The sequence below is a fragment of the Cherax quadricarinatus genome, chromosome 43, assembly GCF_038502225.1.
Source record: "Cherax quadricarinatus isolate ZL_2023a chromosome 43, ASM3850222v1, whole genome shotgun sequence".
NCBI lineage: Eukaryota > Metazoa > Arthropoda > Malacostraca > Decapoda > Parastacidae > Cherax > Cherax quadricarinatus.
In genome coordinates, this window is record NC_091334.1 from 19,341,998 (window position 1) to 19,357,038 (window position 15,041).

At 38.5% G+C, this 15,041-nt stretch overlaps 2 protein-coding genes across 5 annotated transcripts in view; one reads left to right on the forward strand and one right to left on the reverse strand.

Annotated features, from left to right (window-relative positions):
• The window catches only part of LOC128694345 (uncharacterized), a 396,715-nt gene that overhangs the window by 338,637 nt on the left and 43,037 nt on the right, over positions 1–15,041 (reverse strand). The window lies entirely within an intron of this gene.
• Positions 94–15,041, forward strand: part of LOC128694335 (DNA primase large subunit) — a 29,086-nt gene continuing 14,138 nt past the window's right edge. The window contains exons 1-4 of the mRNA XM_053784430.2: positions 94–200; positions 2,428–2,576; positions 5,954–6,066; positions 11,347–11,568. Of these exons, the coding sequence (XP_053640405.1) occupies positions 2,429–2,576; positions 5,954–6,066; positions 11,347–11,568 (483 nt within the window). The 5' untranslated portion in view covers positions 94–200; position 2,428. The remainder of the gene's footprint in view (positions 201–2,427; positions 2,577–5,953; positions 6,067–11,346; positions 11,569–15,041) is intronic.

Here is a 15,041-nt window from a genome sequence, read left to right on the forward strand (position 1 = left end):
TAAATAATTCCGCGGATTATTAATCCTCCGGGATGAATTCAGTTTTGGTTTTGAGGATTATTATACGGAAAAACTGCCAATGATGTTGAATTTTGAGTGTGGATGATCGTGGCGGCGGCGGCTGACGCTGAATATTTGTAAACACTGAATTTGGCGCCAATCTTCCCGCGTTAATTTGTAAAATTGTGCCGTATTTTCAGGTATTTTGGGTTATTCTGGGATGTTTTTGTGGCATTTTATGACACGTTAGGGTGATGAATGATTTTACTTGGGTTTTATGACCACTGTATGTCCATTATAATCATGTGGATGATGCAAATATTGTAGAAATTTAAACGGTGGTCTATATTTAACCTGATTGAAGCTTATTTGTGTTATTTAGTTATTTTCATTACATGTAGTAGGATAAACACGTAAAAAATGTATTGTTAGATATTGTATATATTTAATTTATTATGATTATTAAAGGATTCTAGATAATACATGGTTATTAAATGTCTACTTTTATTAGTTCACTATCATTATAAATAATTGTTTCTTTAATTATTTCAGTTCATACTCTTTTAACACCATCCGAAAACAGTATAGTAAGAGGAAAAAAAAAATGCCAGGCGAGCGTAGTCAGGTTTGCTGAGTAGGCAGCTACCTTGTAGCTCAATGGCAGAACTTTTGCCTCACACCCAAAAGCACTCTGGTTCAATCTCCTGTCGGGCAAGATATGTGCTCAAGCCTCCTTACATCTCCCCTTAAGAAAAGTGCCTTGATCCTGATGAGGGCTCTTGATCCAAGGAACTGGTTATATCCTCTGGGATTGAACCTAATGTCACCCATTCCCCTGGTTTTGTTACCCCTATGAGTTTAGTGCTTCTCCTTCTATTAACTAAATAACACAATTCGCATAGCAATAAACAGGTACCTAGGGATCCCTCTAGGGGGTCTTCAAGTTCACTGGCTCATACCAGAGAAGTACATTATTATTATTATTATTATAATCAAGGGGAAGCGCAAAACCCGTAGGATTATACAGTGCCTGGGAGGGATGTGGAAGGCATTCAGGCTTAATTCGGGGAACTGGAGCACAGATCCAATTCCCTAAATCAAGAGCCCCTCACCAACATCAAGGAACCTTCCCTGAGGGGACCATAGAAGTACAATATTGTATTCCTGTATTCAATAAAAGTTTTAGGCCTTTATTAACTGATGTTTAAATTTTCTAAATAGTTGCATTAAACTACTATAGGCATATAATGGTAGTAAGTGATGAATTTATAGCCTAGCATAATCCAACAAAATAAAATACATAGTATGACTTACAACATCATTACCCCTAAAGCACTTTTATAGAAACTTTTACAGGTTTGGTATTTACACAACAGTTTTCTTTGTCAATAGAATACTGTACAGGCTTCTTTTGCTAGTAGCAAGAAATAACTTCCAGCTATTCTCCTAGCAGCACTGAGTGGTTGAATCTTGCTTACTGTACTATCATTAACTTAGCCACATTTTAAGGAAAGTTACTCTGTGGTAAGGTATAGTCAGTAGAGATCTCTGAAATATGTAAATTAGTATTTATTATTATAATAATTTATTTCCATGTGGTACATAGCTTTTACAAAACTGGATGACATTCAATATTTATTACAATAACTTACTATTTAACTGAGTTCTTTTATGTAAAATAATACATTTGAGTTTGCACTTGCTGTACAGTAGTACAATATTATCTAAAACTATCACCTAAGATTGTCATTTTAATATGATAAGTTAGTTTCTTAAAGTGTTTTATACCATTTTACATAAAACACTTTTACCAAAAATTAATTTACTCCTAACAGAAAATAAGAAAGCTTTCCTTCAAAGGTAATGGATCATAGGTAACATCTTTCGTTGAATTCTGGTTTTGGTATAAAATGAGTAATTAGTACTACTTAGACTAACAGGGGGAGTGTTCAGGTGGATATTTATGTAGAGGTAAAAAAAATAGTGACATACTCTAATCTGTTAATTATTCTAGTATCATTACTCCCAGAGTCTGGCCTTAAGCCAGGCCTCTTAAATTGAAAAGAAAGTACAGGGTTATAGGAATAAGAGAATTATTAACAAACACAGGGAAGTGAAACTAATCAGATACGTGATGTAAGTAAAAGTTGTATGATTTATTTACCGTTCTGCATTCATTATTCATAAGTCTTAGAGTAGAGGCCAGCAAGCTTACCAGAGTGCTACACAGTGCCAGGATAATGTTTCATACTAAAGTAATAGGACAGTACAGTACTTTACAGTACCTTCCTGGATGGTTACTGTCTATCAGTCTGCTGTTTTGCAATTTTGTGTATAGTTTCTTTAATTATAAAATAAGCTTATGTTAGCATTGCATTTCGTTTACAAAAGCGAAGCAATAATTTTTTTCACTTCAAATTAAAACAGGATGGAATTCGGGGGTCGAAAAGTACGCAAAAGCCGGAGAATAGAAGTTGAAACATCTTACCCCTGCAATCTCCAGTTCTACTCATCACCACCTGCAGGATTTGTATCACTGGCAGAATTTGATGAGATGGCCATTGAGAGACTAAAGAGTAAGCAAATCTAGTAATGTGTTTATTCCAGAATTTTAGTAAATTAAAATGCAGCTCAATTGTGTAACAATCCAATTATGCTGAAAGAAAACAGTATAGAAAATACTATATGCTTTGACTTTGTCTGGCAGACCTGCTAAAGGAAATAGAAATGTAAGCACTGTATATATATATATATGATACCTGAGAGCATCAGGTATGTGTCCTTGGAGACATTATGTATTTTTATATAGAAGTTTGATAGTTTTATTATGCACCCCATACCCTGCCTGTGGGTTAGTCAAAAGATTACAGATGCATATAATGGGTCAAGGGACTGGGTTCCAACATATTGGTAGCTAAGCAGTTTGCAGTAGTAATGAACTAAAATACAGCCTCTCCTCACTTAATGACGGAATTCCGTTCCTAAGACCACATCATTAAATGAATTTGTTGCTAAGTGTGGAGCATAATATAATGGTAGTGAGTTCGTGTCATCCATCTCTGATATTGTTTTAATGTCACCTTTGCACCACTTATAACATTTCTGGTATATTTTTAAATGTTTATACAGTAGTGTACTGTATATTGAAATAAACAGAATAGAGGAAATCAGCTCTAATATACATGTACATTATTTAGGTGTGAATACTGGTTAGAGAGCCCCTCGTAAGTCTGAGGCGTCAGTAAATGAGTGCATCGCTAAGTGAGGAGAGGCTGTATTCACAAAATGAACAGTGGAACTCTGTGTTCATTAAGAACTGCAAGAAACCCCTTTCATGGGCCCTAGGTATGCTATGGAGAAGGAGCATAGACACAGGTGAGATTCCACAATCACTAAAAACAACAGATATAGCCCCACTCCATAAAGGTGACAGCAAAGAAATAGCTAAGAATTATAGACCAATAGCTTTAATGTCCCATATCATAAAAATCTTTGAAAGAGTTCTAAGAAGCAGGATTGAAAACCACTTGGGCTCCCAACAGTTGCACAATCCAGGGCAACTTGGGTTCAGAGCAGGGCACTCATGCCTCCAGCAACTACTGGACCACTATGGATACATTGGAAAACAAACAGAATGCAGATGTATTCACAGATTTTGCAAAAGCCTTTGACAAGTGTGATCATGGTGTAATAGCACAAAAAATGCATGCTAAAAGGATAAATGGCAAAGTAGGCAGATGGATCTTCAACTTTCTAACAAATCGAACACAAAGTAGTGGTAAAAAGAGTTAAATTGGAAGCTGCTATAGTGAAGAACTCTGTTCCACAAGACACAGTACTTGACCCTGTCCTGTTCCTCATCCTCATGTCAGACATAAACAGAGATGTAAACCATAGCACCATATCATCTTTTGCAGACAATACTAGGGTCTGCATGAGAGTGTCATCCATTGAGGACACGGCAAATCTCCAAGAAGATATAAAACAAGTTTTCCAGTGGGCAGCGGAGAACAATATGATATTCAATGAAGACAAATTCCAACTACTCCATTATGGAAAACTGGAGGAAATAATAGTTAGAATTGAGTATACTACAAACTAATCACACAGTAGAGCGGAAAAGTAATGTGAAGGACCTGGGAGTGGTAATGTCTGAGGATCTCACCTTCAAGGATCACAACAGTGCCACTATCACATCTACGAGGAAACTGATAGGATGAACAGTGAGAACATTCAAGACTAGAGATGTCAAGCCAATGATGATCCTTTTTAAATCACTTGTTCTCTCTAGGCTGGATACTGTTTTACATTAACATCTCCATTCAAGGCAGGTGAAATTGCAGATCTAGAGAATGTACAAAGAACCTTTACTGCTCATATAAGTTCCATCAAACACCTTAACTACTGGGAATGCCTGGAAGCACTTGACTTGTACTCACTGGAGTGCAGACGAGAGAGATACATCATAATCTACACCTGGAAGATCCTGGAGAGACTGGTCCCTAATCTGCACACAGAAATCACTCCCTACAAAAGCAAAAGACTTGGCAGGCAATGCAACATACCCCCAGTGAAAAGTAGGGGTGCCATTAGTACACTAAGAAAAAACACAATAAGTGTCCAGGGCCCAAGACTGTTCAACAGCCTCCCACCAACCATAAGGGAAATTACCAATAAGACCCCTGGATGTCTTCAAGAGGGAGCTGGACAGATACCTAAAGTCAGTGCTGGATCAGCCGGGCTGTGGTTCATACGTTGGGCTACATGCTGCCAGCAGTAACAGCCTCATTGATCGGGCCCTGATCCACCAGGAGGCCTGGTCATGGACCAGGCCTCGGAGGCATTGATCCCTGGAATACTCTCCAGGTAGACTCCAGATAGTAATATATTAGAGCCAGTACAGTCTGCAACTATGATTTTTACTACTGTCATTTTTATTTTCTAATCAGCATTGCTAACAGGTCTACCGTTTTAGCATTACCAGCCAATATCTGCACCACTCTCCCTATCATCATTAATCATAATAATTAGCCATCATCATTATTATCATGTAGATTGATTCACATTTTACTGTCAGTTTTTTCATGAAGGATCATTTTAGAATATGGCAGAATTACACATCCAAAATATATATACAGTACTGCACTGCAATAATCTTTCTCTTCAAGGACAGTGCTTGGTGCTGGTGATTGGAGCTACCCTTCCCATTCTCGGTTCAAAGCTGATTACATCTCGTTCCCCAGACTCTGTATGATCCCTACAGGTTTAACAATTTACTATGTACATAATTACATATACATCTCAGTTCAAAGGTGCTGCATGGCCCCTGTAGGTTTAGCTCTTTCCATGATAATAATAATAATGCAGTAATTTTCAACCTAGCCGGGTTGTTTCAAAGTTTCAATTTCTGAAACATAATTTAGCATCACTCCAATACTTTACTTGAAAAGTAGATATTGTGCAGATTGGGTTCAGGGAATTGGCAGTACCATCTTCCCTTCCTTGGATTAAACCTGATTACCTCCTATAACCCCAGGCTCTGTTTGCATTATTCCAGCTTCATATGATGGACATTTGGTGCTGCAAAGCTTATGCTGTTCTTGTAATTTTTCGTGGTGTGACATGACCTACTTATCTCTGACTAATGTCATCTGATAGCTGTGAGTTTTCCATCATACCTAACAATATGAGTGACTGGAGTACTCTATTGAATACTGTTCTTTTTTTATTTAATTTAGTAATGTAAATGTACAAATTAATTATTTTTCCTATTACTGTATAGTATTCTAATTACCCTGAAAGTGAATCACCTGAATTATTAAGGTTTTTAGGGAAGACACTTTCCTGTCTATGGGTTTAAAGTAATATATAAAAATAAAATAATTAGTTTATTATATAAATTATTGCCAACCAAAATACTCAGCACATATATATATTCTGTATATTCTTTCAGTTTTGAGGTCTGTTGAACGCTTGAACCTCAGTGGCCAAATTAAAACCTCCGATGACTGGATGAACAAACTCTATGATGATTTTGCAAAGAACAAGTATTTTATTCACACTGCTGTACGTAAATAAACAAACGTATTTTTCATGAATTATGAAATAAGATGGATGGTATATTGCTTTGTTCATACCATAAATCTTTTATCTGCCTTCATTTCTTTACAGCTTCATGTTCTACAAGATGTATTGATTGGTAAAAATCACTTAAATTGTGCTTGGAACTTTTTTGTGGACTTATTGAAATAACCTTCAATCATATCCCACATCCATAATATCTGCACTGTAGCACTACCTACTTCACTTTCAGTATTGCCTTACCAGTAAAAAAAATTTTAGTTTTTAGTTGGAATTTTAAAAGCATATTTTGTGGTAGTTTTTGGTTGGAAATTTTAAAGTATATTTCATGTATAGTACATAAATGTTGCTTTTATTGGACATTTATGAGATAGGTTACTATTCATCGCAGAGTTGCCAACTTCATTTCATACACCTCTAATATTTTGAACATACTTTGTCCACTGCCCAAAATGCATTGTAGTGGAAGGAAGGCAGGGCAGAGGTTGGCCTAGGAAAGGTTGAAGGGATGGGGTAGAGGAAGTTTTATGTGCCAGGGGCTTGGACTTCCAGCAAGTATGTGTGAGCTTGTTAGATAGGAGCAAATGGAGACAAATGGTTTTAAGGACTTGACTTGCTGTTGGAGTGTGAGCAGGGTAATATTTATGAAGGGATTCAGGGAAACTGGTAGGCCAGACTTGAGTCCTGGAGATGGGAAGTACAGTGTCTGCACTTGGAAGGAGGGATGTTAATGTTGCAGTTTTATGACTAGTGGAAGTGCACTTCTGGCAAGACTGATGAAGTGAATGATGGTAAAAGTTTTTCTTTTTCAGGCCAATATCCTAATAATAATAATAAAAAATAACAAAAATTGAGCTTCTCCATTCATGATAGAAAAATATAAAGCATCAAATTATATAATATAGAAAATAAATTTTGCTTTATCCTGACTGACCTATAATGGTATTTGCTACTCACACATACACAATTTTGCTACCTAACTGACGTTGATTTGATTCATCATCTGTAATTTCCATCCTTTCCCTTAACCTCATCTCTCTTCCCATCCCCACCTTCATTTTTCCTCTGAGGTACAGCGCTGTATGACCCTACTGGCTTTGTGCTTAACATGAGTGCAAGAATAATAATAATAATAATAATAATATAGGTAGTAGGTTGGTAGACAGCAACCACCCAGGGAAGTACTACCGTCCTGCCAGATGACTGTGAAACAAAAACCTGTAATTGTTTTGCATGATGGTAGGATTGCTGGTTTCTTTTTCTGTCTCATAAACACGCTAAGATAACAGGGATATCTTGCTACTCCTACTTACACTTTGGTCACACTTCACAGACACGCACATGCATATATATATATACATACATCTAGGTTTTTCTCCTTTTTCTAAATAGCTCTTGTTCTTTTTTATTTCTTCTATTGTCCATGGGGAAGTGGAAAAGAATCTTTCCTCCGTAAGCCATGCGTGTCGTATGAGGCGACTAAAATGCCGGGAGCAATGGGCTAGTAACCCCTTCTCCTGTATACAATTACTAAAAAAGAGAAGAAGAAAAACTTTATAAAACTGGGTTGCTTAAATGTGCGTGGATGTAGTGCGGATGACAAGAAACAGATGATTGCTGATGTTATGAATGAAAAGAAGTTGGATGTCCTGGCCCTAAGCGAAACAAAGCTGAAGGGGGTAGGAGAGTTTCAGTGGGGGGAAATAAATGGGATTAAATCTGGAGTATCTGAGAGAGTTAGAGCAAAGGAAGGGGTAGCAGTAATGTTAAATGATCAGTTATGGAAGGAGAAAAGAGAATATGAATGTGTAAATTCAAGAATTATGTGGATTAAAGTAAAGGTTGGATGTGAGAAGTGGGTCATAATAAGCGTGTATGCACCTGGAGAAGAGAGGAATGCAGAGGAGAGAGAGAGATTTTGGGAGATGTTAAGTGAATGTATAGGAGCCTTTGAACCAAGTGAGAGAGTAATTGTGGTAGGGGACTTGAATGCTAAAGTAGGAGAAACTTTTAGAGAGGGTGTGGTAGGTAAGTTTGGGGTGCCACGTGTAAATGATAATGGGAGCCCTTTGATTGAACTTTGTATAGAAAGGGGTTTAGTTATAGGTAATACATATTTTAAGAAAAAGAGGATAAATAAGTATACACGATATGATGTAGGGCGAAATGACAGTAGTTTGTTGGATTATGTATTGGTAGATAAAAGACTGTTGAGTAGACTTCAGGATGTACATGTTTATAGAGGGGCCACAGATATATCAGATCACTTTCTAGTTGTAGCTACACTGAGAGTAAAAGGTAGATGGGATACAAGGAGAATAGAAGCATCAGGAAGAGAGAGGTGAAGGTTTATAAACTAAAAGAGGAGGCAGTTAGGGTAAGATATAAACAGCTATTGGAGGATAGATGGGCTAATGAGAGCATAGGCAATGGGGTCGAAGAGGTATGGGGTAGGTTTAAAAATGTAGTGTTAGAGTGTTCAGCAGAAGTTTGTGGTTACAGGAAAGTGGGTGCAGGAGGGAAGAGGAGCGATTGGTGGAATGATGATGTAAAGAGAGTAGTAAGGGAGAAAAAGTTAGCATATGAGAAGTTTTTACAAAGTAGAAGTGATGCAAGGAGGGAAGAGTATATGGAGAAAAAGAGAGAAGTTAAGAGAGTGGTGAAGCAATGTAAAAAGAGAGCAAATGAGAGAGTGGGTGAGATGTTATCAACAAATTTTGTTGAAAATAAGAAAAAGTTTTGGAGTGAGATTAACAAGTTAAGAAAGCCTAGAGAACAAATGGATTTGTCAGTTAAAAATAGGAGAGGAGAGTTATTAAATGGAGAGTTAGAGGTATTGGGAAGATGGAAGGAATATTTTGAGGAATTGTTAAATGTTGATGAAGATAGGGAAGCTGTGATTTCGTGTATAGGGCAAGGAGGAATAACATCTTGTAGGAGTGAGGAAGAGCCAGTTGTGAGTGTGGGGGAAGTTCGTGAGGCAGTAGGTAAAATGAAAGGGGGTAAGGCAGCCGGGATTGATGGGATAAAGATAGAAATGTTAAAAGCAGGTGGGGATATAGTTTTGGAGTGGTTGGTGCAATTATTTAATAAATGTATGGAAGAGGGTAAGGTACCTAGGGATTGGCAGAGAGCATGCATAGTTCCTTTGTATAAAGGCAAAGGGGATAAAAGAGAGTGCAAAAATTATAGGGGGATAAGTCTGTTGAGTGTACCTGGTAAAGTGTATGGTAGAGTTATAATTGAAAGAATTAAGAGTAAGACGGAGAATAGGATAGCAGATGAACAAGGAGGCTTTAGGAAAGGTAGGGGGTGTGTGGACCAGGTGTTTACAGTGAAACATATAAGTGAACAGTATTTAGATAAGGCTAAAGAGGTCTTTGTGGCATTTATGGATTTGGAAAAGGCGTATGACAGGGTGGATAGGGGGGCAATGTGGCAGATGTTGCAAGTGTATGGTGTAGGAGGTAGGTTACTGAAAGCAGTGAAGAGTTTTTACGAGGATAGTGAGGCTCAAGTTAGAGTATGTAGGAAAGAGGGAAATTTTTTCCCAGTAAAAGTAGGCCTTAGACAAGGATGTGTGATGTCACCGTGGTTGTTTAATATATTTATAGATGGGGTTGTAAGAGAAGTAAATGCGAGGGTCTTGGCAAGAGGCGTGGAGTTAAAAGATAAAGAATCACACACAAAGTGGGAGTTGTCACAGCTGCTCTTTGCTGATGACACTGTGCTCTTGGGAGATTCTGAAGAGAAGTTGCAGAGATTGGTGGATGAATTTGGTAGGGTGTGCAAAAGAAGAAAATTAAATGTGAATACAGGAAAGAGTAAGGTTATGAGGATAACAAAAAGATTAGGTGATGAAAGATTGAATATCAGATTGGAGGGAGAGAGTATGGAGGAGGTGAACGTATTCAGATATTTGGGAGTGGACGTGTCAGCGGATGGGTCTATGAAAGATGAGGTGAATCATAGAATTGATGAGGGAAAAAGAGTGAGTGGTGCACTTAGGAGTCTGTGGAGACAAAGAACTTTGTCCTTGGAGGCAAAGAGGGGAATGTATGAGAGTATAGTTTTACCAACGCTCTTATATGGGTGTGAAGCGTGGGTGATGAATGTTGCAGCGAGGAGAAGGCTGGAGGCAGTGGAGATGTCATGTCTGAGGGCAATGTGTGGTGTGAATATAATGCAGAGAATTCGTAGTTTGGAAGTTAGGAGGAGGTGCGGGATTACCAAAACTGTTGTCCAGAGGGCTGAGGAAGGGTTGTTGAGGTGGTTCGGACATGTAGAGAGAATGGAGCGAAACAGAATGACTTCAAGAGTGTATCAGTCTGTAGTGGAAGGAAGGCGGGGTAGGGGTCGGCCTAGGAAGGGTTGGAGGGAGGGGGTAAAGGAGGTTTTGTGTGCGAGGGGCTTGGACTTCCAGCAGGCATGCGTGAGCGTGTTTGATAGGAGTGAATGGAGACAAATGGTTTTTAATACTTGACGTGCTGTTGGAGTGTGAGCAAAGTAACATTTATGAAGGGATTCAGGGAAACCGGCAGGCCGGACTTGAGTCCTGGAGATGGGAAGTACAGTGCCTGCACTCTGAAGGAGGGGTGTTAATGTTGCAGTTTAAAAACTGTAGTGTAAAGCACCCTTCTGGCAAGACAGTGATGGAGTGAATGATGGTGAAAGTTTTTCTTTTTCGGGCCACCCTGCCTTGGTGGGAATCGGCCGGTGTGATAATAAAAAAAAAATAAATAATAATATTTTTTAACACTGGATGTCTCCCACCAAGGCAGGGTGACCAGAAAAAGAAGAAACAAAAGTTATTCTTCTTTTTAAGTTTAGTAATAATAATACTTTAGATAACTGATTTCTGGGGGTTGGAGGGAACTATAACACTTGCACTCTTACAAATGGGTGGAGATTTTGCAGTGTGGAAGGTTACTTTAATTATTACTTCCATGCACTTCTGAGAAAGTAGTTAATGAATGGGTGATGAATGTTTTTTCTTTGGGTTACCCATATTTAATACAAAATATCTGCTGTAGTAGGAAAAAAAAATTTGTGCCTTATTGAAAAGTGAGAACTGAAAGGAAATTATTCTTACCAATGCCGTTATAGTTTATAAAATATTTTGCATTACCCATTTTATCCACCTGATGAATACAGTATAACCTATCTTACCTTGGGAGTCACATGACACACAATATGAAAGAGTAGTTTGTTTTGGAGAGATATTGTTTTACTTGAATTGTGGCTTAATTTTAACTTCTTCAACAGGATAAAATGTCAGCCAATAAAATGGATGAAATTGAGGCAGCAAGAAGACGTGACCATGTATCCCACTTTATTCTGCGTCTGGCATACAGTCGCACCGAGGAGCTCCGACGGTGGTTTATCACTCACGAGACGGACTTATTTCGTGCTCGCCTTCTCCACTGTTCTAAGAAGGGAGTGGACATTAAAAACTTCATGGCCATTAATAACCTGCATTTTACACCAGTTAGTAATTGATGTAATCTGTAATTTTTCATTATTTTACTGCAGTTATTTTTTATTATTGTGGTTAAAAATTTATTCATTTCCAGTATAACATTTCATTAATTTTAGTTTTACTAACATCTACATACAACAAAACTTATTTAGTCCTTTCATCACAATATATCACAAGTACCTTTCTAACCAGCAGTGATATCTTTTACTATCATACATTTTAAGACATTAAACAATTACAACTACCTGTACATAGGAAGTTAAGGAAATGTTAAGCTTGTCACACAGCTGACCAGTGTATTAAAATTATATCAGTTTTCTGAATTTGCAGCTATATCTTAATGTTATATATTTTTCAGTCCTTCCCTCTGCATTACAAGAATTTACTAAATAAGTAGGTGAGTAGTTTAACTGATTAACTACAATACTGATCTGCAGTTCACAAATAAAACAAACATTGAAGAGGAAACTCCTGACCATGTTTTAGACTGTCCTGGACCATTATCAAGTCGGCTGTTAGCTAACTAAGGAAAAAAAGGGGAGAAAACAAGAAGATAGGTCAGAAAGGAAAGACACACATTTAAATTTTGTCAAGAGTTTGTTCCCAGATGTGCAAGTTGTGAATGTCAGAATACAAAATGTAACAGCGCACGCTGCTCTGTATGACCCTTGTAGGTTTACCACTTCTTTTTTATTATAATAATAATAATGTAACAACACAGTTGGTATAACCCAGACCAGCATGGTTTTAGAGCAGGCGGAGCATGCCTGTCACAGCTATTGAACCTCTATGGCAGTACTATTAAAGAGGTGTCGGAAGGCTATCAAAACCCAGAAGTGATATACACAGATTTTAAAAAACATTTGACAGATGCAATCATGGGGTGATTACACACAAATGAGTACTATAGGCATTACAGGGAAGGTAGGCAGATGTATTTTCGGGTTCCTAACACACACAACACAAGTAGTACAGTAGTAAACAACAAAATACAGCATCAGTGAGGTAAAAATCTCAGTTCCCCAAGGTACTGTCCTGGCACTTTTGCTTTTTCTTATCTTTATGGAAGTCATAGATAAAAACACCCATCACAGTTTTATATGATCATTTGCAGATGCAATAAAATAAATATGAAAGTCACTTCAGTAGAAGATACTGAAAAATTACAGGAAGATGCAAACAGTGGGCAGTGGAGGACAACATGACATTCAGTGGTGATAAATTCCAGCTGCTTAGGTATGAAAAGAATGAAGAACTCAAAACAAAAACTGTATACAAAACTCAAGCAGACTGTCGAATAGAACAAAAGGAAAACATGAAAGACTTGGGAATAATTACATCAGCTGACCTTTCTTTCAAAGAACAAAAAAACAAAGGTCATGACAGCCAGGAGGAGGATGATAGGATGGGTAATGAGAACCTTCAAAACAAGGGATATAATGCTAATGGTAACACTCTTCAAATTGCTCATGCTCCATCATTAGGAATATAGCTCGGTGTTGATGACCCCGTTCAGGGCAGGAGAAGTATCAGAGCTGGAACAAATACAGAGAATGTATACCGCCCACATTGCGTCAATAAAGCATTTACATTACCGGGAATGTCTTAGTCTTAAATGCAGCTTCTCCTCACTTGGCAACGTACTACTCATTTGCCGACAACTAGGACTTACGACGGGCTCCCTGACTAGTATGAATCATACCTAAATATTATTTTTTTTATTATTATCACACTGGCCGATTCCCACCAAGGCAGGGTGGCCCGAAAAAGAAAAACTTTCACCATCATTCACTCCATCACTGTCTTGCCAGAAGGGTGCTTTACACTACAGTTTTTAAACTGCAACATTAACACCCCTCCTTCAGAGTGCAGGCATTGTACTTCCCATCTCCAGGACTCAAGTCCGGCCTGCCGGTTTCCCTGAACCCCTTCATAAATGTTACTTTGCTCACACTCCAACAGCACGTCAAGTATTAAAAACCATTTGTCTCCATTCACTCCTATCAAGCACGCTCACGCATGCCTGCTGGAAGTCCAAGCCCCTCGCACACAAAACCTCCTTTACCCCCTCCCTCCAACCTTTCCTAGGCCAACCCCCTACCCCGCCTTCCTTCCACTACAGACTGATACACTCTTGAAGTCACTCTGTTTTGCTCCATTCTCTCTACATGTCTGAACCACCTCAACAACCCTTCCTCAGCCCTCTGGACAACAGTTTTGGTAATCCCGCACCTCCTCCTAACTTCCAAACTACGAATTCTCTGCATTATATTCACACCACACATTGCCCTCAGACATGACGTCTCCACTGCCTCCAGCCTTCTCCTCGCTGCAACATTCATCACCCATGCTTCACACCCATATAAGAGCGTTGGTAAAACTATACTCTCATACATTCCCCTCTTTGCCTCCAAGGACAAAGTTCTTTGTCTCCACAGACTCCTAAGTACACCACTCACCCTTTTCCCCTCATCAATTCTATGATTCACCTCATCTTTCATAGACCCATCCACTGACACGTCCACTCCCAAATATCTGAATACATTCACCTCCTCCAATCTGATATCCAATCTTTCATCACCTAATCTTTTTGTTATCCTCATAACCTTACTCTTTCGTGTATTCACTTTTAATTTTCTTCTTTTGCACACCCTACCAAATTCATCTACCAATCTCTGCAACTTCTCTTCAGAATCTCCCAAGAGCACAGTGTCATCAGCAAAGAGCAACTGTGACAACTCCCACTTTATGTGTGATTCTTTATCTTTTAACTCCACGCCTCTTGCCAAACCCTCGCATTTACTTCTCTTACAACCCCATCTATAAATATATTAAACAACCATGGTGACATCACACATCCTTGTCTAAGGCCTACTTTTACTGGGAAATAATTTCCCTCTTTCCTACATACTCTAACTTGAGCCTCACTATCCTCATAAAAACTCTTCGCTGCTTTCAGTAACCTACCTCCTACACCATACATCTGCCACATTGCCCCCCTATCCACCCTGTCATATGCCTTTTCCAAATCCATAAATGCCACAAAGACCTCTTTAGCCTTATCTAAATACTGTTCACTTATATATTTCAGTGTAAACACCTGGTCCACACACCCCCTACCTTTCCTAAAGCCTCCTTGTTCATCTGCTATCCTATTCTCCATCTTACTCTTAATTCTTTCAATAATAACTCTACCATACACTTTACCAGGTATACTCAACAGACTTCTTCTTTCTTTCAACACACCAGCCGTATCCCACCGAGGCGGGGTGGCCCAAAAGGAAAAACGAAAGTTTCTCCTTTTACATTTAGTAATATATACAGGAGAAGAGGTTACTAGCCCCTTGCTCCCGGCATTTTAGTCGCCTCTTACAACACGCATGGCTTACGGAGGAAGAATTCTGTTCCACTTCCCCATGGAGATAAGAGGAAATAAACAAGAATAAGAACTAGAAAGAAAATAGAAGAAAACCCAGAGGGG